Source organism: Dryas octopetala, chromosome 5 (genome assembly GCF_963921425.1).
Source record: "Dryas octopetala chromosome 5, drDryOcto1.1, whole genome shotgun sequence".
In the NCBI taxonomy this organism is placed as follows: Eukaryota; Viridiplantae; Streptophyta; class Magnoliopsida; order Rosales; family Rosaceae; genus Dryas; species Dryas octopetala.
Genome location: NC_141370.1, coordinates 7,663,655 through 7,679,188, shown reverse-complemented (window position 1 = coordinate 7,679,188; position 15,534 = coordinate 7,663,655). Strand labels below are relative to the sequence as shown.

The 15,534-nt window shown below is 37.6% G+C and overlaps 1 protein-coding gene across 2 annotated transcripts; it reads left to right on the top strand.

The window, feature by feature from the left end:
- The first annotated feature begins 10,086 nt into the window (after nt 1-10,086).
- Nucleotides 10,087-15,107, top strand: CPR5 (protein). 2 transcript variants are annotated; one of them, XM_086244432.1, is made up of 5 exons: nt 10,087-10,548; nt 11,955-12,011; nt 12,689-12,724; nt 12,857-13,612; nt 14,317-15,107. In XM_086244432.1, exons 1-5 carry the CDS (start codon nt 10,129-10,131, stop codon nt 14,845-14,847), a joined length of 1,800 nt encoding a protein of 599 aa, XP_086100558.1. In that variant the 5' UTR covers nt 10,087-10,128; the 3' UTR covers nt 14,848-15,107. The 2 variants fall into 2 exon arrangements, with proteins under 2 accessions (XP_086100558.1, XP_086100559.1); XM_086244433.1 differs by lacking the exon at nt 14,317-15,107 and adding an exon at nt 13,732-13,852.
- Nucleotides 15,108-15,534: the final 427 nt, after the last annotated feature.

The window sequence follows — 15,534 nt, the reverse complement described above, 5'->3', positions numbered from 1 at the left end:
AATCCAGTGGCAGCTGAGCTAACTCATGTCTTCAATTGGAGGAAAATTCTAAGTCTACAAGGTGCTATTGTTCTAACTTTGATTTCTAAGTCTATATTCTGAAATCTGAACGTATTTTCACTACTTGTGTACGTGCTTGTGCTTGTGTGTTTGTTTGTTAATTTTGTTTAGTGTGTTTGCTCATTAATGATTTTGCTTCTAAAAATGCTAGAAGAAATCACTTTCATTGAATTTTGGCAGTGCTGCATTGTTTCGCGGGGATGCATAGTTGTTTTTTTGGCATAGTTGCTTCAAGGACTTTGCATAATAGAGTTGCTCAAATTGGACAGCAAAATGGACTTTGTAGATGCATATCTGCCTTTTATGGATATGATTGATGAGCTATTATGTTTGAAAAATTTAAAGACCAACTTTTATTATCTTTTGTTTAAAACTTGTATGTCCAAAGATCCTATTGTTTTATTTACTCTTTGTTCAAGGATTGTACAAACTATTGAAATTCTTTATGTTTAATGCAAGAATCAATGTGCAAAATTTAGATTTGATGTAAAAAAGTGACCCAACTAAATTTCGCCCAAGGCCTCCCAAAACTCAGGGTCGGCCCTGAAAGGGAGTTCGAAGACTTAGAAAGGAAGGTTTCAACGCTGGTTTATAATGTAGACCAAGTTGATTTAATAATAAAAAGTAAGTTTATTTATCACTTAACTACAATGCGAAGTGAATTCACAAGTGATACCTCATAAAGGCTAAAATAAGAATACCTCATTTGAAGGACCCTCTACATGTATGTCTTAAAAGTGTATATATTAGCAATTATAGTAGTATTTTATACGTATAACTTATGTTTGAATATACCTATAAGAAAAAATAGAATGAAGGTGTTACAATCTCCCTCACTCATATCCCTTATGTGTTGCAATGCCCTTAAACCCACATATGTGGTATTGGGTTGGATCGATCTTTTACCATTTGTAACAATTCCGCCTTTATAAGCTTAAGGGCAGTGTTTTGCTCTGTTCTCTCTCCTCCCTTTTGAGAGTTGATGGCACCATCCCACTCGAAATGGGTGTTTCCCTGAGCTACATCTCAAATATGGGGCTTTTGCCTCTTTCCTTTCTTTGTTTCACCCTCCTCCTCCACTATTCTTCCAAAACCCCATCAAAGCCCTAACCCTAGATTTGCTTTGTTCCTCATTCGATCTTCTCTTGTTACCCTTCTCATATGCCCCCTATTTTCCCCCATGCTCTATCTCTTCTCCATCTTTGTCTTCCTCTGCTTTATTACTCCCCCCCCCCCCATTTTTCTAACTCTGCTTCTTGATCGGGCATCTATAGTGCCTCCTCCTAAACCTGTGTCATCACGTATCAATTGGAAGGTGTGTAGAGTTTCGACTCAGGTGCGCGCACCACCTCCTTCCTCCATCTGGTTCTTCTTGGTTTCTTTTGTTTTAGGTTTGTCTTGCTCACAGGTGTTCTTTGAACGACGACTGCAGTTTCTCTTTGATGTTGTGGTGTTTGATTTTGAGGTTGTTCTCTTTTCTTTTGATATTTGGTTATGTTTATCTAGGGTGACCCATTTTGATTACTGGCTTTGAAATTTTTGTGGGGGTTGTCTTGTTGGATCCTTCAACCGGCATTCGGTTACTGCCTTCGTGCTCATTAGTGGTGCAATGGCTAATGCTCATTGTTTAGGATTATGGTTTTTTCGGTTGTTGATTTTTGGGCTTTCTGTTGGGTCTTTGTATTGTTCCTGTAACTTTACTTTGATCTACTGAAAGTCTCATTTCGACAAAAAAAAAAAAAAAAAAAAAGCTCAAGGGCAGACAGCCATAAAAATTTCATTATTGATTTTTTTATTTTTTATTATTTAACACCACATATAGCCTTCTTTTCATATTTTCTCTGTCAAGATTTCACACCTTCCCACACAATCCTCTGCAGTTGTTGTAACTTGTAAAGATGAAGAATTTTTTTTTCTTATTTTTTCCCACTTGAAAAATGTGTAAATTTATCCACACTTAGCTTGTATCAAGCAAACAAGCCCTCATCAACTTTAGGCATCTTGGCCACATATTTGGTCTAAGGGATGAGATAATCCTTGAGAATGGTTTCTCTCGATGGCGCTCCAAGGGCATTTAACCATTGGATGAGCAGGTTCGAATCTTTGTCCAAATCCTCAAAAAAAGAAGGAGGGATTTGCAGTGGGTTCTGGATAACGGTGGTGGCAGAATTTGGGATCTAGACGCTCTGGTTTTGAGTATTTTTAGTTTGAGAAGGCATTGGAGTTGAAAGTGAATATTTCGTGCAAATCGCAGAAAGAATTTAGCAAGTATGAGTTATGGAAAATTTTGGCAGAGTTTCTTTATGATTTCTTTGAAAGTGTAACAATGGCGTTTCAGGGGGTATTTATAGAAGAGTTTGAGAAGAAGAAGGGTTTTGGGTTTTTGGATTTCGAAAAGGGTCATGATTATTATATTAAATGAAATGATGGCTTGTGTGTTTCAATAAAAGTCATTATTGCCTTAAAAACATAAACCGAGGTAAAAATGATTTTTATACTCACGTCGTCTAGTCATAACTGTAAGGCAAACCCTAGCAAGCCACGTGGCCTTAGCCTTTTTTATCCAACTGTTACAAATGACACTGTAGTACACCCATTCATTCTCACCATTTTGATTTCTCACATGGTTTTCTTATCTTTTGCAAAAATTGGTAAGTGTTGAAGTCTTAGACTGAAAGATATTCAACTCATCATAGTTTTTGGCCATTACGGCCGAAACTTTATAACTTGGGAGACAATGTTAATACCCTTTTGAAAATTCCACGTTTAATTGGATCACGAGTCACAAGCTGCCACGTCGTTCGCCAAGACAGTGAAAAGTCAAACAATCAAACATTTCAGTTCTTCCGGCCCAACTTGTACCTTCGCCGAAAAGAAGATGTACACTCGAGAAGAAGAAAATTTTCTAAGTAAGACTCGTCATGATCATGTCAACACGTCATCAGATAAGGATTAATAATTCAAGATAAGGTTAAGTCATTTACTTACCAACCAAAGGCATATGTCAGCCCCAAAGTAACTTTGTGACATCATGAATCCTAACCTTACATGTGTACGTCAAAAAATAAAACCATAGCATGATTCAGGGCCCTATAAAAAGGAGTCAAAGGTACACTATTCAAGGCCTTCGCCTCCATAAAATCCAAAGTCTCAATTTTAGCTCTGTGCTTTCTTTATACTGTTCATTGTCAGAATTGCACTTTGATTCCAAAAATTGTCATCTTCAAGTACTCTTTCTACTCTGGTACTTTTCAGCTTTCTTTATTGTATTTCTTTGTCCCTTCCATGGTTAACATGACTTCTGAAACTCTCTGTAATGCATTCTTGCTACCTTGACTTTTGATTTCCTTATATGAATACTTTGCTTGTTTTGATTTACGAGTCCAGATCCCAATTTTTCCCCCACTAAGCATTTATTCCCTTTTTATGCATTTCTCTCGTTTATTGGGGGTTTTACAATCTAATTTTATTTAGCTTTACTCTTTCTTATTTCAAATCTAAGTAGGCCCCAAGTGAATTTTCAACATGGATCATGCATAGATCTTTTGTTTCCAGCCTTTTCTTGCTTTCAAGGTCTCAGATCTAGGTTTTCATTACCAGATCTGGCATCCTTATCATCTTTAGTTTATTTTATGCTCATCAAAAAGCTCTTAAAATCAACTTTCACCACACATTTACAGTGAAGTCCAAGATTGTTCTAGGCAAGACAAGAATTTAGATAGATTTTCATGTTCATTTTCTATTGCACAATCGTTTGTTTTTAGAAGTTAGATAATTTATTTAACATCCACGAATTTATTTTTTGGTTTAAATTAACTTTCTATTACACTTTCTATTTAGCCACTCCAAGCCGAATAGTGGCATGCCTGCACCGAAAGGTCGGAAGCCTCGCCTCTCACTCACGGCAAGGTGTTTTGGCACCAATCGCGGCCTTCCACGTGGTCATTGCATTTTTGTGCTCAAACATAACGTGAGCCAAATAATTAAAGCCAATGACGATATGCATGATCGGAGAGAGAGGCTGCATTGGGTTTTTGGTTTTGGCTCATGCGGTTGATGATTTTGGCTTCCCCTTTCTCTAACTATCTCTATAACTCATTGCTACCTCTCTCTCTCTCTCTCTCTCTAGGTCTCTAAAATGGGTTTTGTGGGTAATGGGTGAAAATAAAAGAAGAAGAGGTAGAGATTTCTTCAGGGTTCGAAAAAAAAAAGAATATGAAGAAGAGATAAAGAGGGTGTCTACACCCTATTTTGGTTTTGGGCCGAGATCACGGCCAGGTCCAACAATAAAGCCCATTTATGATTGAAGGTGAAGCTCACGGTATGTTACAGAAATAAAAAGCCCAAATTGCTAAATTTACGATTGAAGTTTCCTTGTTCGGCCGAGTCCCTGACGAGATAGGAATGTTAAAATCAAGATAAGACAATAATTTAGTAACTTGGGCGTAAAGAAAGGAAAGAATCAAGAAGGAAATAAAAATCTAAAGTCAGGTAGGAAAAAGTTTCATAACCCTAGAGGTTGATCACTATATAAAGCAAGGCATTAGAAGGAAAATGCTCTCCAACACATTCAACACAACTCAACTCAAATCTTAGATCAAGCATCTCGATTTTTCAAGTTCTTCAAGCTCTTAAGATAATTGTTCCTTTTGTTTTAGCTCTGCTAGGATACCATTGTTTTTAGTATCAATTTCTTTTATTGTAATTCTGGTTTTTATGTCTTTTCATCATGAGATTTGTTATTAGAACCACAATTGTTACTTGTTTTCAAGACAATCAAATTGTCCATAATTTTTACATTAAAGTTCAAAATTTCTCATTGCATCCAGTTACTCAAGCACTCATTCATCGCATCTTTACTTTTGAACACACTGTTATCATCACACCAAGTAATTAGAAGTCCTTGAGGATCAAGGCATCAAGAACCAAGGTGAGTTTTTTGTGCCTTTCTCGCCGAACAATTGTTTGGTTAGAGTGTCAGTTCACGACGCAGTATATCAATTAATTCAGTTATAAATTTTGTCCACAGCTTTTCGGTCGAAAGACAGTGGCACACCCGCAAATTTATTCAAAGGACTTCAATGTTCTTATTCAAGGATTTCGGCAATCTCTGCCATAATTTTTTATGGTAACATAATTTGGCACGCTCAGTGGGACAGAGGTTGGTGAATGACTGTAACGAGATCGTTTCACAAAACAATTGAAGGTTTTCTCAAAGCTAAGTAGCGCGGAGTGACTTACGAAGAACTCACGGTGATAATGACCGAACACGGTATGACCCTAACTAATGATATGTCGATCGAGCAAGAATAGGCTGCGGCAGCTGCTATAGCTAGAGCAGTCGAAAGTCGAGCGGCGCTACAGGCTGTCAAAGATCGGAATACTCATAAAATAGCGACTGAAATCCAAGGTGTGCAGAATAATGTGAACATGATAGAAGCAGCCTTCAGTAGTATTGAGGCGAATTTGGGAGATAGGATGCAGGTCATGCAAGCTGGTATAGAAGGTAATATCTCCACTTTGACTGCAACCATGACGGCAAACTTGGATCAAATGGGGGAGACCCGCAAGCATTGAACTCATGAACCAGATTTGTGAGTTGTTTTATAGGTTCAGAACCAGAGGCTGGCCGATCATGACCAACCCCAACTTCATGGCGGATCGATTATACCGCTAGAAATTGAAAATAACTTGAGACCAGTGTTTCAACCACTTCCTTAAGAGCAAGAACCTGTTCTGCCGAATCAGCAGCAACGCTATATTGCGCCTTACGCCAGAAACAACCATAATGGTAATGGCAACGGCAGTGGAAACAATAGGGGTCAAAGAATAGCGCCGAGGATTCCATTCAGAGACACCAAAGAGGAGGCGGCGCATTATGCTAATCACGAACACCCTGTCACTATGGCCACAGTGGAAAATCTTTTTCAAGATTATATGGGAGATCAGGGCAGGCGCCCAAGGCCGGCATACACTTTGCTGTTCACAGCCATGGTTTTGAATTATGAGTATCCGAGGAACTTCAGGCAACCAGATTTTATTGTTTTCTCTGGTGAAGATGATAAAGTCTCTTCGGTAGAGCACATTGCTAAGTTTACGGCTCAGTGTGGTGAACACGGCCGAGATGAACCATTGAAGATGATGATGTTTGTTACTTCCCTGACAGAGGCTTTGTTTAAGTGGTTCATAGTCTTACTCCCAAACACTATAGCTACATGGAGAGAGTTAGAAGATGCCTTCCATGAACAATTCTATCATTATGAGGAGGAGGTTTCTGTTGCCGATCTCGCAAAGCTATACCAGAAGGAGAATGAGTCAGCTTCGGCACACATTGCAAGGTTCAGAAGAGCTAGGATGAACTGCCGGCTATAGCTACATGGAGAGAGTTAGAAGATGTCTTCCATGAGCAATTCTATCATTATGAGGAGGAGGTTTCTGTTGCCGATCTCACAAAGCTATATACCAGAAGGAGAATGAGTCAACTTCGGCACACATTGCAAGGTTCAGAAGGGCTAGGATGAACTGCCGGGTAGCCTTGGCTGACAAGGAGTTTGCCAAGCTTGCCCAGGTCGGGTTGACCTTTGAATATAGAAAACACTTTGAATGGGTGAACTTTCGAGACCTTTATGAGTTGGTTGATAGGGTGGCATGTTTTGAGTTGTTGATTAAGGAAGAGATGGAGAAAATGGTCATGGCCAGGGCAAGTAAGGTCATGGCAATGAACTTCTTAAGTACAGGAGAGGAATCCTCAGAAGAGGTTGAAGTATCTCTCGCCGAGATCAACATCGAGAAACTTTATGAATGCTCAGCTTTGGCTAGACCGCTACCAGCAAAGCCATGATCAATCTGCCAAGTGATTTCCTATCAGGCGCAGAGAAGACTCTCAAGTTGAATGTAACTAAAGATTATAGTTTTGATTTGTCTAAGGCTAATTAGATTTTTGAACAAATGCAAGCAAATAAAATCATCACATTGCCGGCAGATCACGTGATTCCGCCAAAGGGGGAGTTGACCGGGAAGGTATTCTGCAAGTACCATGCCAAGTGGACTCACACCACTGCAGCTTGCGTTACCTTTAGAGAACTTGTCTAGAAATTGATTGGGTATGACAAGCTGAAATTTCCTCAGAAAGATAAGCAACAAATGAAAATCGATACAAAACCTTTGGATGAAGTATCGGTAAATATGTATCATTGGGGATGCCAAAACCTGCAGGTAATCACTCAAAGACTAGGGTTGACTTCACCACACTTGGGGGGCAAACTGAGAAGAGTGACGAGGTACATCCACGGCCAGAGGGGCTAGCGTTTTTGTACACAAGGTGTAAATGCATGCGAAGTTGGTCTTGAAGAATTCCTCAAAGAGGCTGTTGGAATAAAAAATGGTTCAACAAGAGAGGAAAAAAGAAAGGCCCTGATAATACAGGAGAAGAAACCTCGACCAAGGCTTTTGCCAAGTCAAGTGGAAAAAATACCAGTAAAAGAGTCTAGAAAGGCATCACCAGAGAAGAATTTTTTGAAAAGGAAATAGATCAAAACCTGGCAACCTAAGGCCATGACGCAAGAAAGGTCTAGTGTGCGAAGGAGTTTGGAGTTCGATGGGGCGCAACGCGATTATTCACCTTAGGGGGCATGACGAGAAGAGCCAATTAAGCTACGGTCGCCACCACTAACTTTTAAACCACCCGTGCCGAGGGATAATAGGTGGTATTGGCAAAGAATGAACGGGGACATTGAGGCCATAACTAAAACTCAATTCAGGAGGTTTCAAAGAGAAATGACTGCACTTAGGGCAGCAAAAAAGAATGAAGGCTTAATTCTAGAAAGAAAGATCGAGTTTGAACCAACTATTCAAATTGCCCAGTCGACTTCGGCGGATTTTCAGGTAAAGCTTGAAGGAGAAAGTCCAAAGCAGTCAAGGCCAAAATGGACACTCCCACTCGGGGGGCAAGAGTCATAAAGGATTTTGGCCAAGGAGAGATTGGGTAGCCGAGATCTGGAATCAGCTGTAAAGGAAACTCCCTTAAAAATTTCTTTAAATTTATTTTAACAAAATTAGACCTTTGGTTGTGGTTCTAGAGTTTAGTTGTGTGAAAATGAATTTTAGAAAATGAAAATTCAAGAATTTGGCGCTTATTATTTTTTTCAGAATTAAATTATAAGAATAGGATTTTTCATAATTTTTTTGAAAGAAATTTGACTATTTTGAGGTTATAGGATATTAGTACTCATTAATACGAGTCCGTAGAATTTTTCGGTGAATTATTTGGAATCTCGAGCTATTTTTGGTGAATTTCTGAAGTTGGAAAAAATAGAAAATATGAAAATTTCGGTAAATTTCGCTGAAATTTCAAAAATTTTGGCAAAATCTTTCCGAAAAATTATTAAATATGTGTTTCGATTTTGAAACCCTAAAAAAGTAAAATTTTCAACCGAAAATTTCGAAATTTAATACTTTGACAATAATGCAATATCATATATGTAATATACTAATATGCAAGGAATGAAATTTTGTCGAAATTTTCGTTTTTTGGAGATCCCGAAATTTTATCACAAATCCGTTATTTTTTGTAAAAATTTCGACGAAATTTCGCTTAAATTTCGCCCGAAATTTCGAAAATGCTCCAAGCACATTTTCATTAAATTTCTCTAAATTTCGCTGAAATTTGGCGTAAAGACCGAAGGGAGGCAGAGACTAGAGGGAGAGAGGGCCGCCATCGCTGGAGGGAGAGAAGGGATCGGGAAGAAAAAGGTCGCCGTCGCCGTCGCCGGAGGGAGAGGAGATCCGGGGAGGAGAGGAGCTCCGGAAGAGAAGGAGATCGGGGAGGGGGAGGGAGAGAGAGGAGAGATATAAGATTAGGGAGAGAGAGGAGAGATAAGAGGAGGGAGGAGGGGGGAGGGGGAAGTGTTGTCTGCGTGAGAACTTTTTTTTGGTCAAATGTCTGCGTGAGAAGTTAGGCTGAGAACTGAGGGAATAGAAGAAAAGAAAAGGAAGGCTGGAGAGAGAAAGGGAAGAATGGAGAGCAGGAGAAGTCACGGGTGAAAAGGAAGAAGGAAAGAAAAAAAAAAAAAAAAAAAAGGAAGAGAAAAGAAAAGAAAAGAAAAAAAAGAAAAAAAAAGAAAAGAAAAAAAAGAAAAAAAAGAAAAAGAAAAGAAAAAAAGAAAAAGAAAAGAAAAGGAAAGGAAAGAAAAAAAAAAGAAAAAAACACGTTTCATTTGCGTCTATGCATTCGTTGACCCGAGACTTTTCCAACAAGACTGAGTCTTTCCTAATTTTTATTGTTCCTCAATGACTCGCCGAAATCACTTAAAATTCAAATAACTTACCAAAATTAACTTCGAGGTCCGAAAAGCATTTTGTAAAATCTCATGAGCTTGTCTTGATAAATTTTATTTTTCTACGACTTCAAATTCATTTATTTCCTTCCAAAATTCCTCAGAAAATTCTAATATCTCCGAATTAACAAGATAATTATCAATAAATCACTATTTACTTCAAAATAAATTATAAACCAACTTTTCGAGATCTCACAATCTATTTAAATTGTTTTTGGTTATTGGATTAAGTGGTTTAGAAAATAACAATACATGTCATTTTCTTATTTGTCCACATATGTTTTAAGGACAATTGGATTCAAAATGATTAAATATCCCTTAAAAAGATGTCATTTTTATGTAATTATTAATTAGTGAACTATTTTTATTTAACAGTATTTGTCTCCAGCGCGTATTATATTTACCTTATATCACATGAAATCTACTATATTATTTGGTTTCTTTAATATTTTTTATCAATATAATAGATAATATATTAAATAAACATATGATCAAGTTTCATTCAAAATTTTCATATTTTGATAGCAATTTTCGTCGTTTTTGTCCAATTTTATCAAAACCAAAATTTTAACCAAAAATTTTCATCGAAATTTATATCGAAAATTTCTTCGAAACTGAAATTTTACTCCTTGCTAATATGTTGTGATTTTTCTCTAAAATAAATTTTCCTAAAATTAATTGGAACGTATTGTTGAAGTCTCTGACCGACCGCCACCTTCCTCTTCAAATTTTTATGGACATCCCTTCTTCTTCTTCTCCACCTTCTCTACAACCCCTCGCCTCCAAACCATGCGTCCCCCCCGACCAACCCAACACCGCCGACCATGAAAGCGCCGCCGACACCATCGTCGGTGCCACCCCCACCAACCCTTCAAATCCAACGGTCCGAATTAGCCCTTCTTCGCCGTGCGGCGAAAACCCAGATATGCCCATCTCCACAAACAAGAAGAAGACGAAGAAAAGGGTGTTGAAAGACGCTGCTGCTGCATTGTCATCGTCTTCTTCTTCTCCTCCAACAACTTGTTTCAGAGTAACGCGCGTGGCGTGCAAGCGCCGAATCCCCAAGGTGGTTTTGACTGCGGTCCGAAGGAACCCTAATGCCGATGCAATCGGGTTTCGGTTGGGGATGTCAATCGCAGCTTTTGTCGCCCAGGTTTGAATTTTTCTGTTTTGGGTTCTTTGGTGGTTTGTTTTGTTCTCTGTTTGTGTTGTGAAATTGCGGGTTTCAATGATTGATTTCTGTTCATGGGGAAATATTGTATCTTTGCGTTAAATTTGGTATTTTTTGTGGAAAAGTTAAGATTTTTGAATCGTTTGTTCTCTGTGATGTCTGCAATTCTGGTTCTTTAGTCTTAAAGTTGATTTCTTGGATTGGATGTTTGGAATTCTGAAATGGGTTGTGAAAGTCCTTACTTTTTTGAATACTCATGTTATTTTCTTTCTTTTAAACTTGCATACATGCACTTGAAGTTTGTATATTTAGACAACTATTTTGATAGGAAAAACTGTTTGTGTAGCTTTTGAAATACAATGATGCAAAAAATCTAGACCTTATATTTCTGCAATTCACATTGTTGTATAATTGTATTTAATATAAAGTTCCTTTTGATTTTTGTGTTCCAAGATTAGTGGGCACTGAATAAATAGGTATTAATTTCTGGGTGTTAAATATGTACAGATTATTGTTAATTGATCTGAATTGGTCTATCTAATTTTATTATGGCTTAAACTTGATTTGGATATGAATGTAGTATATTTTTGTTCCTTCAGTAATATGCTCCTGCATAAAATGTGGATATCATGTTTTGACCTTATAAAACTTTGGAAAATGATATTGTGGCTTCCTTATATATAGTAGGGTGATTGGATGCATATGCATTTCATATTATCCCTATATAATTCTTGTAGTTCATGTTGAAAGTTTTGGGCTACAAAGAGTGTATTCTTGGAAGGATTTTTCTCTTTATTATTTGGTATCTACAAATGATCAGAAAGAGGGTGATCTTTCCAACAATAACATTATCAATAGATTTATCATCAAATTCTCTAAAACTTAGTTTGAACTTAGATTTAAATACGAAGTCTTTTCTTTTCTCTTTGTTCAAATGCTTTTAATACAGTCTTTTCTCTTTCTCTTTCTCATCAAAAAATGATTAAATTATTTAGACAGCCATATGGGTTAAGGCTTAAGAACACATGTACAAATGAAACATAGAAAGCCTCGCGTCAAGTTCAAGGTTCTTGGTGTTAGTTTTACATGGTCCAACTTGTATTACTTTATGGTGAAAAAAGTATGTCATTCATTGGAAAATGGAGATGGTGTTAGTGTCACATGGTGCTTTTTAAACTTTTTATTAAGTCTTGTGTATTGGGTAAGATTTTGTTGTTAGTTTCACCTGGTCATTCTTCTTTGGCCAATTGTGACTCTTGCAGGCTAACTTGTGTTGTTTCTTAACAAAATTTTGTAAAAGATAATTTTCTTATTTCTATTTCACCTTTTGTAATCCTCAGTAATGTTTACTCGTTGATATTTTGAGTGTGATGCTTTTTTTATTTTAGATTCTGGAAAGGAAAGGTGAGCTAGGTGGAGGGATGTCTTCTGATCATCTTGCTAAGGTATTCTTCTTTCCACGCTAGAAGACCTATGCCAATAATACCTTGGTGATTTATTTTTTACTTGTCTAAGGAAATAAAAAGCTTTATACTTTCTTCTTACTCGGTTCATAATATTTGTTTCAAATTAGAATAAGAGTAGTTCTACTGGTACCCACCCCTTTTGCTCACTATACTCACCCTTTAACTTTTCTTCCCAAACATTCGCATTTTACCATTAAATAAAATTTAATAAACTAAAAAAACAAACTAAGAAAAAGAAAAGAAATCGGTGCAGTAGCAGCTGAAGAGATATAAGAGGAGATTTTTCCCATTTTACACCCATCCCCCACCCCCCTCCCCACGCACCTCGTCTCTCTCTCCTTTTTTTCCATCCCTTTCTCTTTGCATCGGAGTCCGAGGATGGAAAGGTTGCAGACCTGCACTAGGTCCAATGTGAAGAGAGAGAGAGAGAGAGAGAGAGAGAGAGAGAGAGAGGAGGTGGGTGGGGAGGGGGGTGGGGTCTGGTGTTGCAGATGCTGCTGGATATGCTTTCTTTACTTTTGTTTTAAATTTTATTTAAGGGTAAAGTATGATTTTTTGAAATATGGGTTATAGTGAGCAATTTAGGAGGGTATGAGTAGAATTTCTCTTAGAATAATGGGGCATCAACTAATATAATTATATCTACAATTGTGCAGATATGTGCTTCAGCTGTCAGAGAATCTTTAGCCAATGTAAGCCAGACCTAACTGCCGACTCATCCATTGAAAGTGGTTTTACAAGTTTCTTGTAGTTCATATCAACATCACAAAAGTCCTAAATGCTAAAGTGGTATCTACATGCCTTAACTGCCTATGTGGCGACAGGATTTTGGGAACACGTTTGATTGTTTCATCCGGAACTTTGAAGAATCATTTGGGAGCACCTTGAGGACTCTAAAATCAATCAAGGAATCATCTGAAAATAACAGGGGATACCTCTCCAGCCACCAAAACATGGAAGGGTCTAGTCTACTTGTTACTCATGATGAAGAAGATAATTGTTTAAGAAGAGAAGGCTGTACAAGCAGATATGGTACAGAAGATTGTCACTCAGATGCAATGTCCCACACCGATGCAACCCAAGTTCGATTAAATTATAGAGATGAAGTAATTCAGAATATGCTAGCAAATTCTGTTAATCTGGATCTTGCCCTGCACAGCCAAACAAACCAATTGGCTTGTGTTCCCCCAAGAACATTTGAATCTGTGACCAACCAGTCCATGCTTGGCACAGTTGAGAAATCTGTCATGGTGCAAACCCGTGCTAATGACCTGAAGCTGGTGGAGCTTGGTCTTCAAATGAAAGGACTGCAGTTGCAAGAGAGAGAACTGGCTCTCAAGTATGCTTCAAATAATCTGGAGAGATCAAAATTAACTATGGGCATATCAAAGGCATCCTTCAAAGCTGAAAAGTTTAAGAGTCAATTAGAAGACACAAGATATGCTGAGCTGCTTAGGAAGTGCATTGACTGTCTAGTTGCTGGTGTGTTTGTCATGGCTGCATCCCTGTCATATGGTGCTTATGTGTATTCATACAAAAGACTTACCGAAGCTACTGCATCTTGCACACCTTCACCAACGGTAAGTGTTTTTTCCTTTTCTGGCTTCAGCTGATTTAATTTAAGCTTCACTTAATTGTCAGTGCTGTAGATTTCATGATATCTCTCCTATATGACTATTAAAACGATCCATAATTCCAGTTGACAAGGAGTTTGGAGTTGATTATGACAGAAGAAAATACTGAGACACGTGTTAAAAAATAAATAACTCATACAGAGTGGTATGTGGAAAAAGCAGCAGCAACCTCTTTCATGATTGCTATCATAGAAGGATCTTTCTCTAAGAAGCGGTTAGAATTGTCCAGAGACTGCAGCTTTTTGGCTTGTTCCTACAACAAAGTTACATCAATAATTGATTGCATGTGAGAAAATCCTGAAAAGTTGATTGTATTATAGAGTAGGAAAACCATTTGATGGTCTATACAAAAAAGAAAATTCATGTTTAGTTACAAGCTTATAAATTAGATTCATTTACCATAGTTTGTAATTTATTAAAGTTATAATCTAAGGGTTGAAGTGTGATTTAGGTTTAATTATTATTGCTGTCTTTTATAGGTTTCAATTATTTCGGGTTTGATTATAAATAGGCCATATTGTAATGAGCAGTTGGACAGCTGTGAAGGAAATATAAACAACGTATCAATGATAGATGATGTTTCTAGGGTATATGCCCTAACATTGGTTAAGTTGTTAGGGAAATGTTTAATGATGTTTTTACTGTCTCAGGAATCGAAATCTTGGTGGAAGAATTTAAATCCAATGGAATCTTTCTATTCAGGGTTTCATGTTCTAAGGTGCCAGGTTCAAGTTGTGAGCCGAATGCTTTTTGGTGTCTTAATGATTCTTGCAATTGCTTCTTTGCTCATCCAGCGCTCAGCAACTTCAAACCGGATAATGCCAGTTACTTTCATAATCTTGCTGTTGGGAATTGCCTGCGGTTTTGCAGGCAAGCTTTGTGTAGACACATTGGGAGGGAGTGGATACCATTGGCTTATATATTGGGAGACTCTATGCCTGCTGCATTTCTTCTGTAACGTCTTTACATCTGTGGTGTTCTTTATCCTCCATGGACCAGTGGACGTGTCTCAAGGAACAAAAGGAAAAGTGATATTTCCATACTGGATCCGCCGCTTGACATTCTATGGCATTTCGTTTCTGTTTCTTCCTCTGCTTTGTGGTCTCCTGCCTTTTGCAAGCCTTGGTGAATGGATAAATCATTTCTGGCTGCTGGTCACTGAGCATCTGTTGATTACTTGACTCGGTAAAACCTAGCTACATTGTGCCAATCTGTCACTGTTGTACCCGGCCCGATTAAAACTCAGCGGGCATTGTAATTTATTTTTCTCATGTATCAGTAACTTTAAGGGTCATTTTGTGCTATAATATTTTATCATTTCAAGTGTAGTGAAGTTAAGAAGGGATTGTTAATTGGGTTTAGGTGAGTGCTTGATCTGTAATTCTGTATTATCAGATAATTTAATTAAATTATTTTATGAAAGAGCTTGCCTGATTTTTTTCATTTGTAGACTGTAATTTGGTATTATTTGCTGCTTGCCCATGTTTTGAAACCAGCCGATTGAGCCTCTAAAGTTTCTTTCTGAATCTGTATGTATGACGAATTATTTAGGCCTCAGATGCATGCATGGACTGCCAAAACTTAGACAATAATTGTCATACCCAGACACTATTTTAGGAGAAAGGGCAGCCAGCTAAGGGAGAATCTGCTGGGTTTTAAACATGGGGAAGAATAAAAATTTTCCTTTCTTTTATGCAAATTTTAAAGAACAATACCATTTTTCAAGATTCTCAAATCCAAAATATCGTACAACATTTTCCAGTTCCTTAATTGTGGATTTGTGGAACGTGCTTGGTTATGGCGATTGATATTCTGGCAACTTGATCTTTGTGGAGTTTGCATACGATTAGCAAGCCAAGGAACAAGAG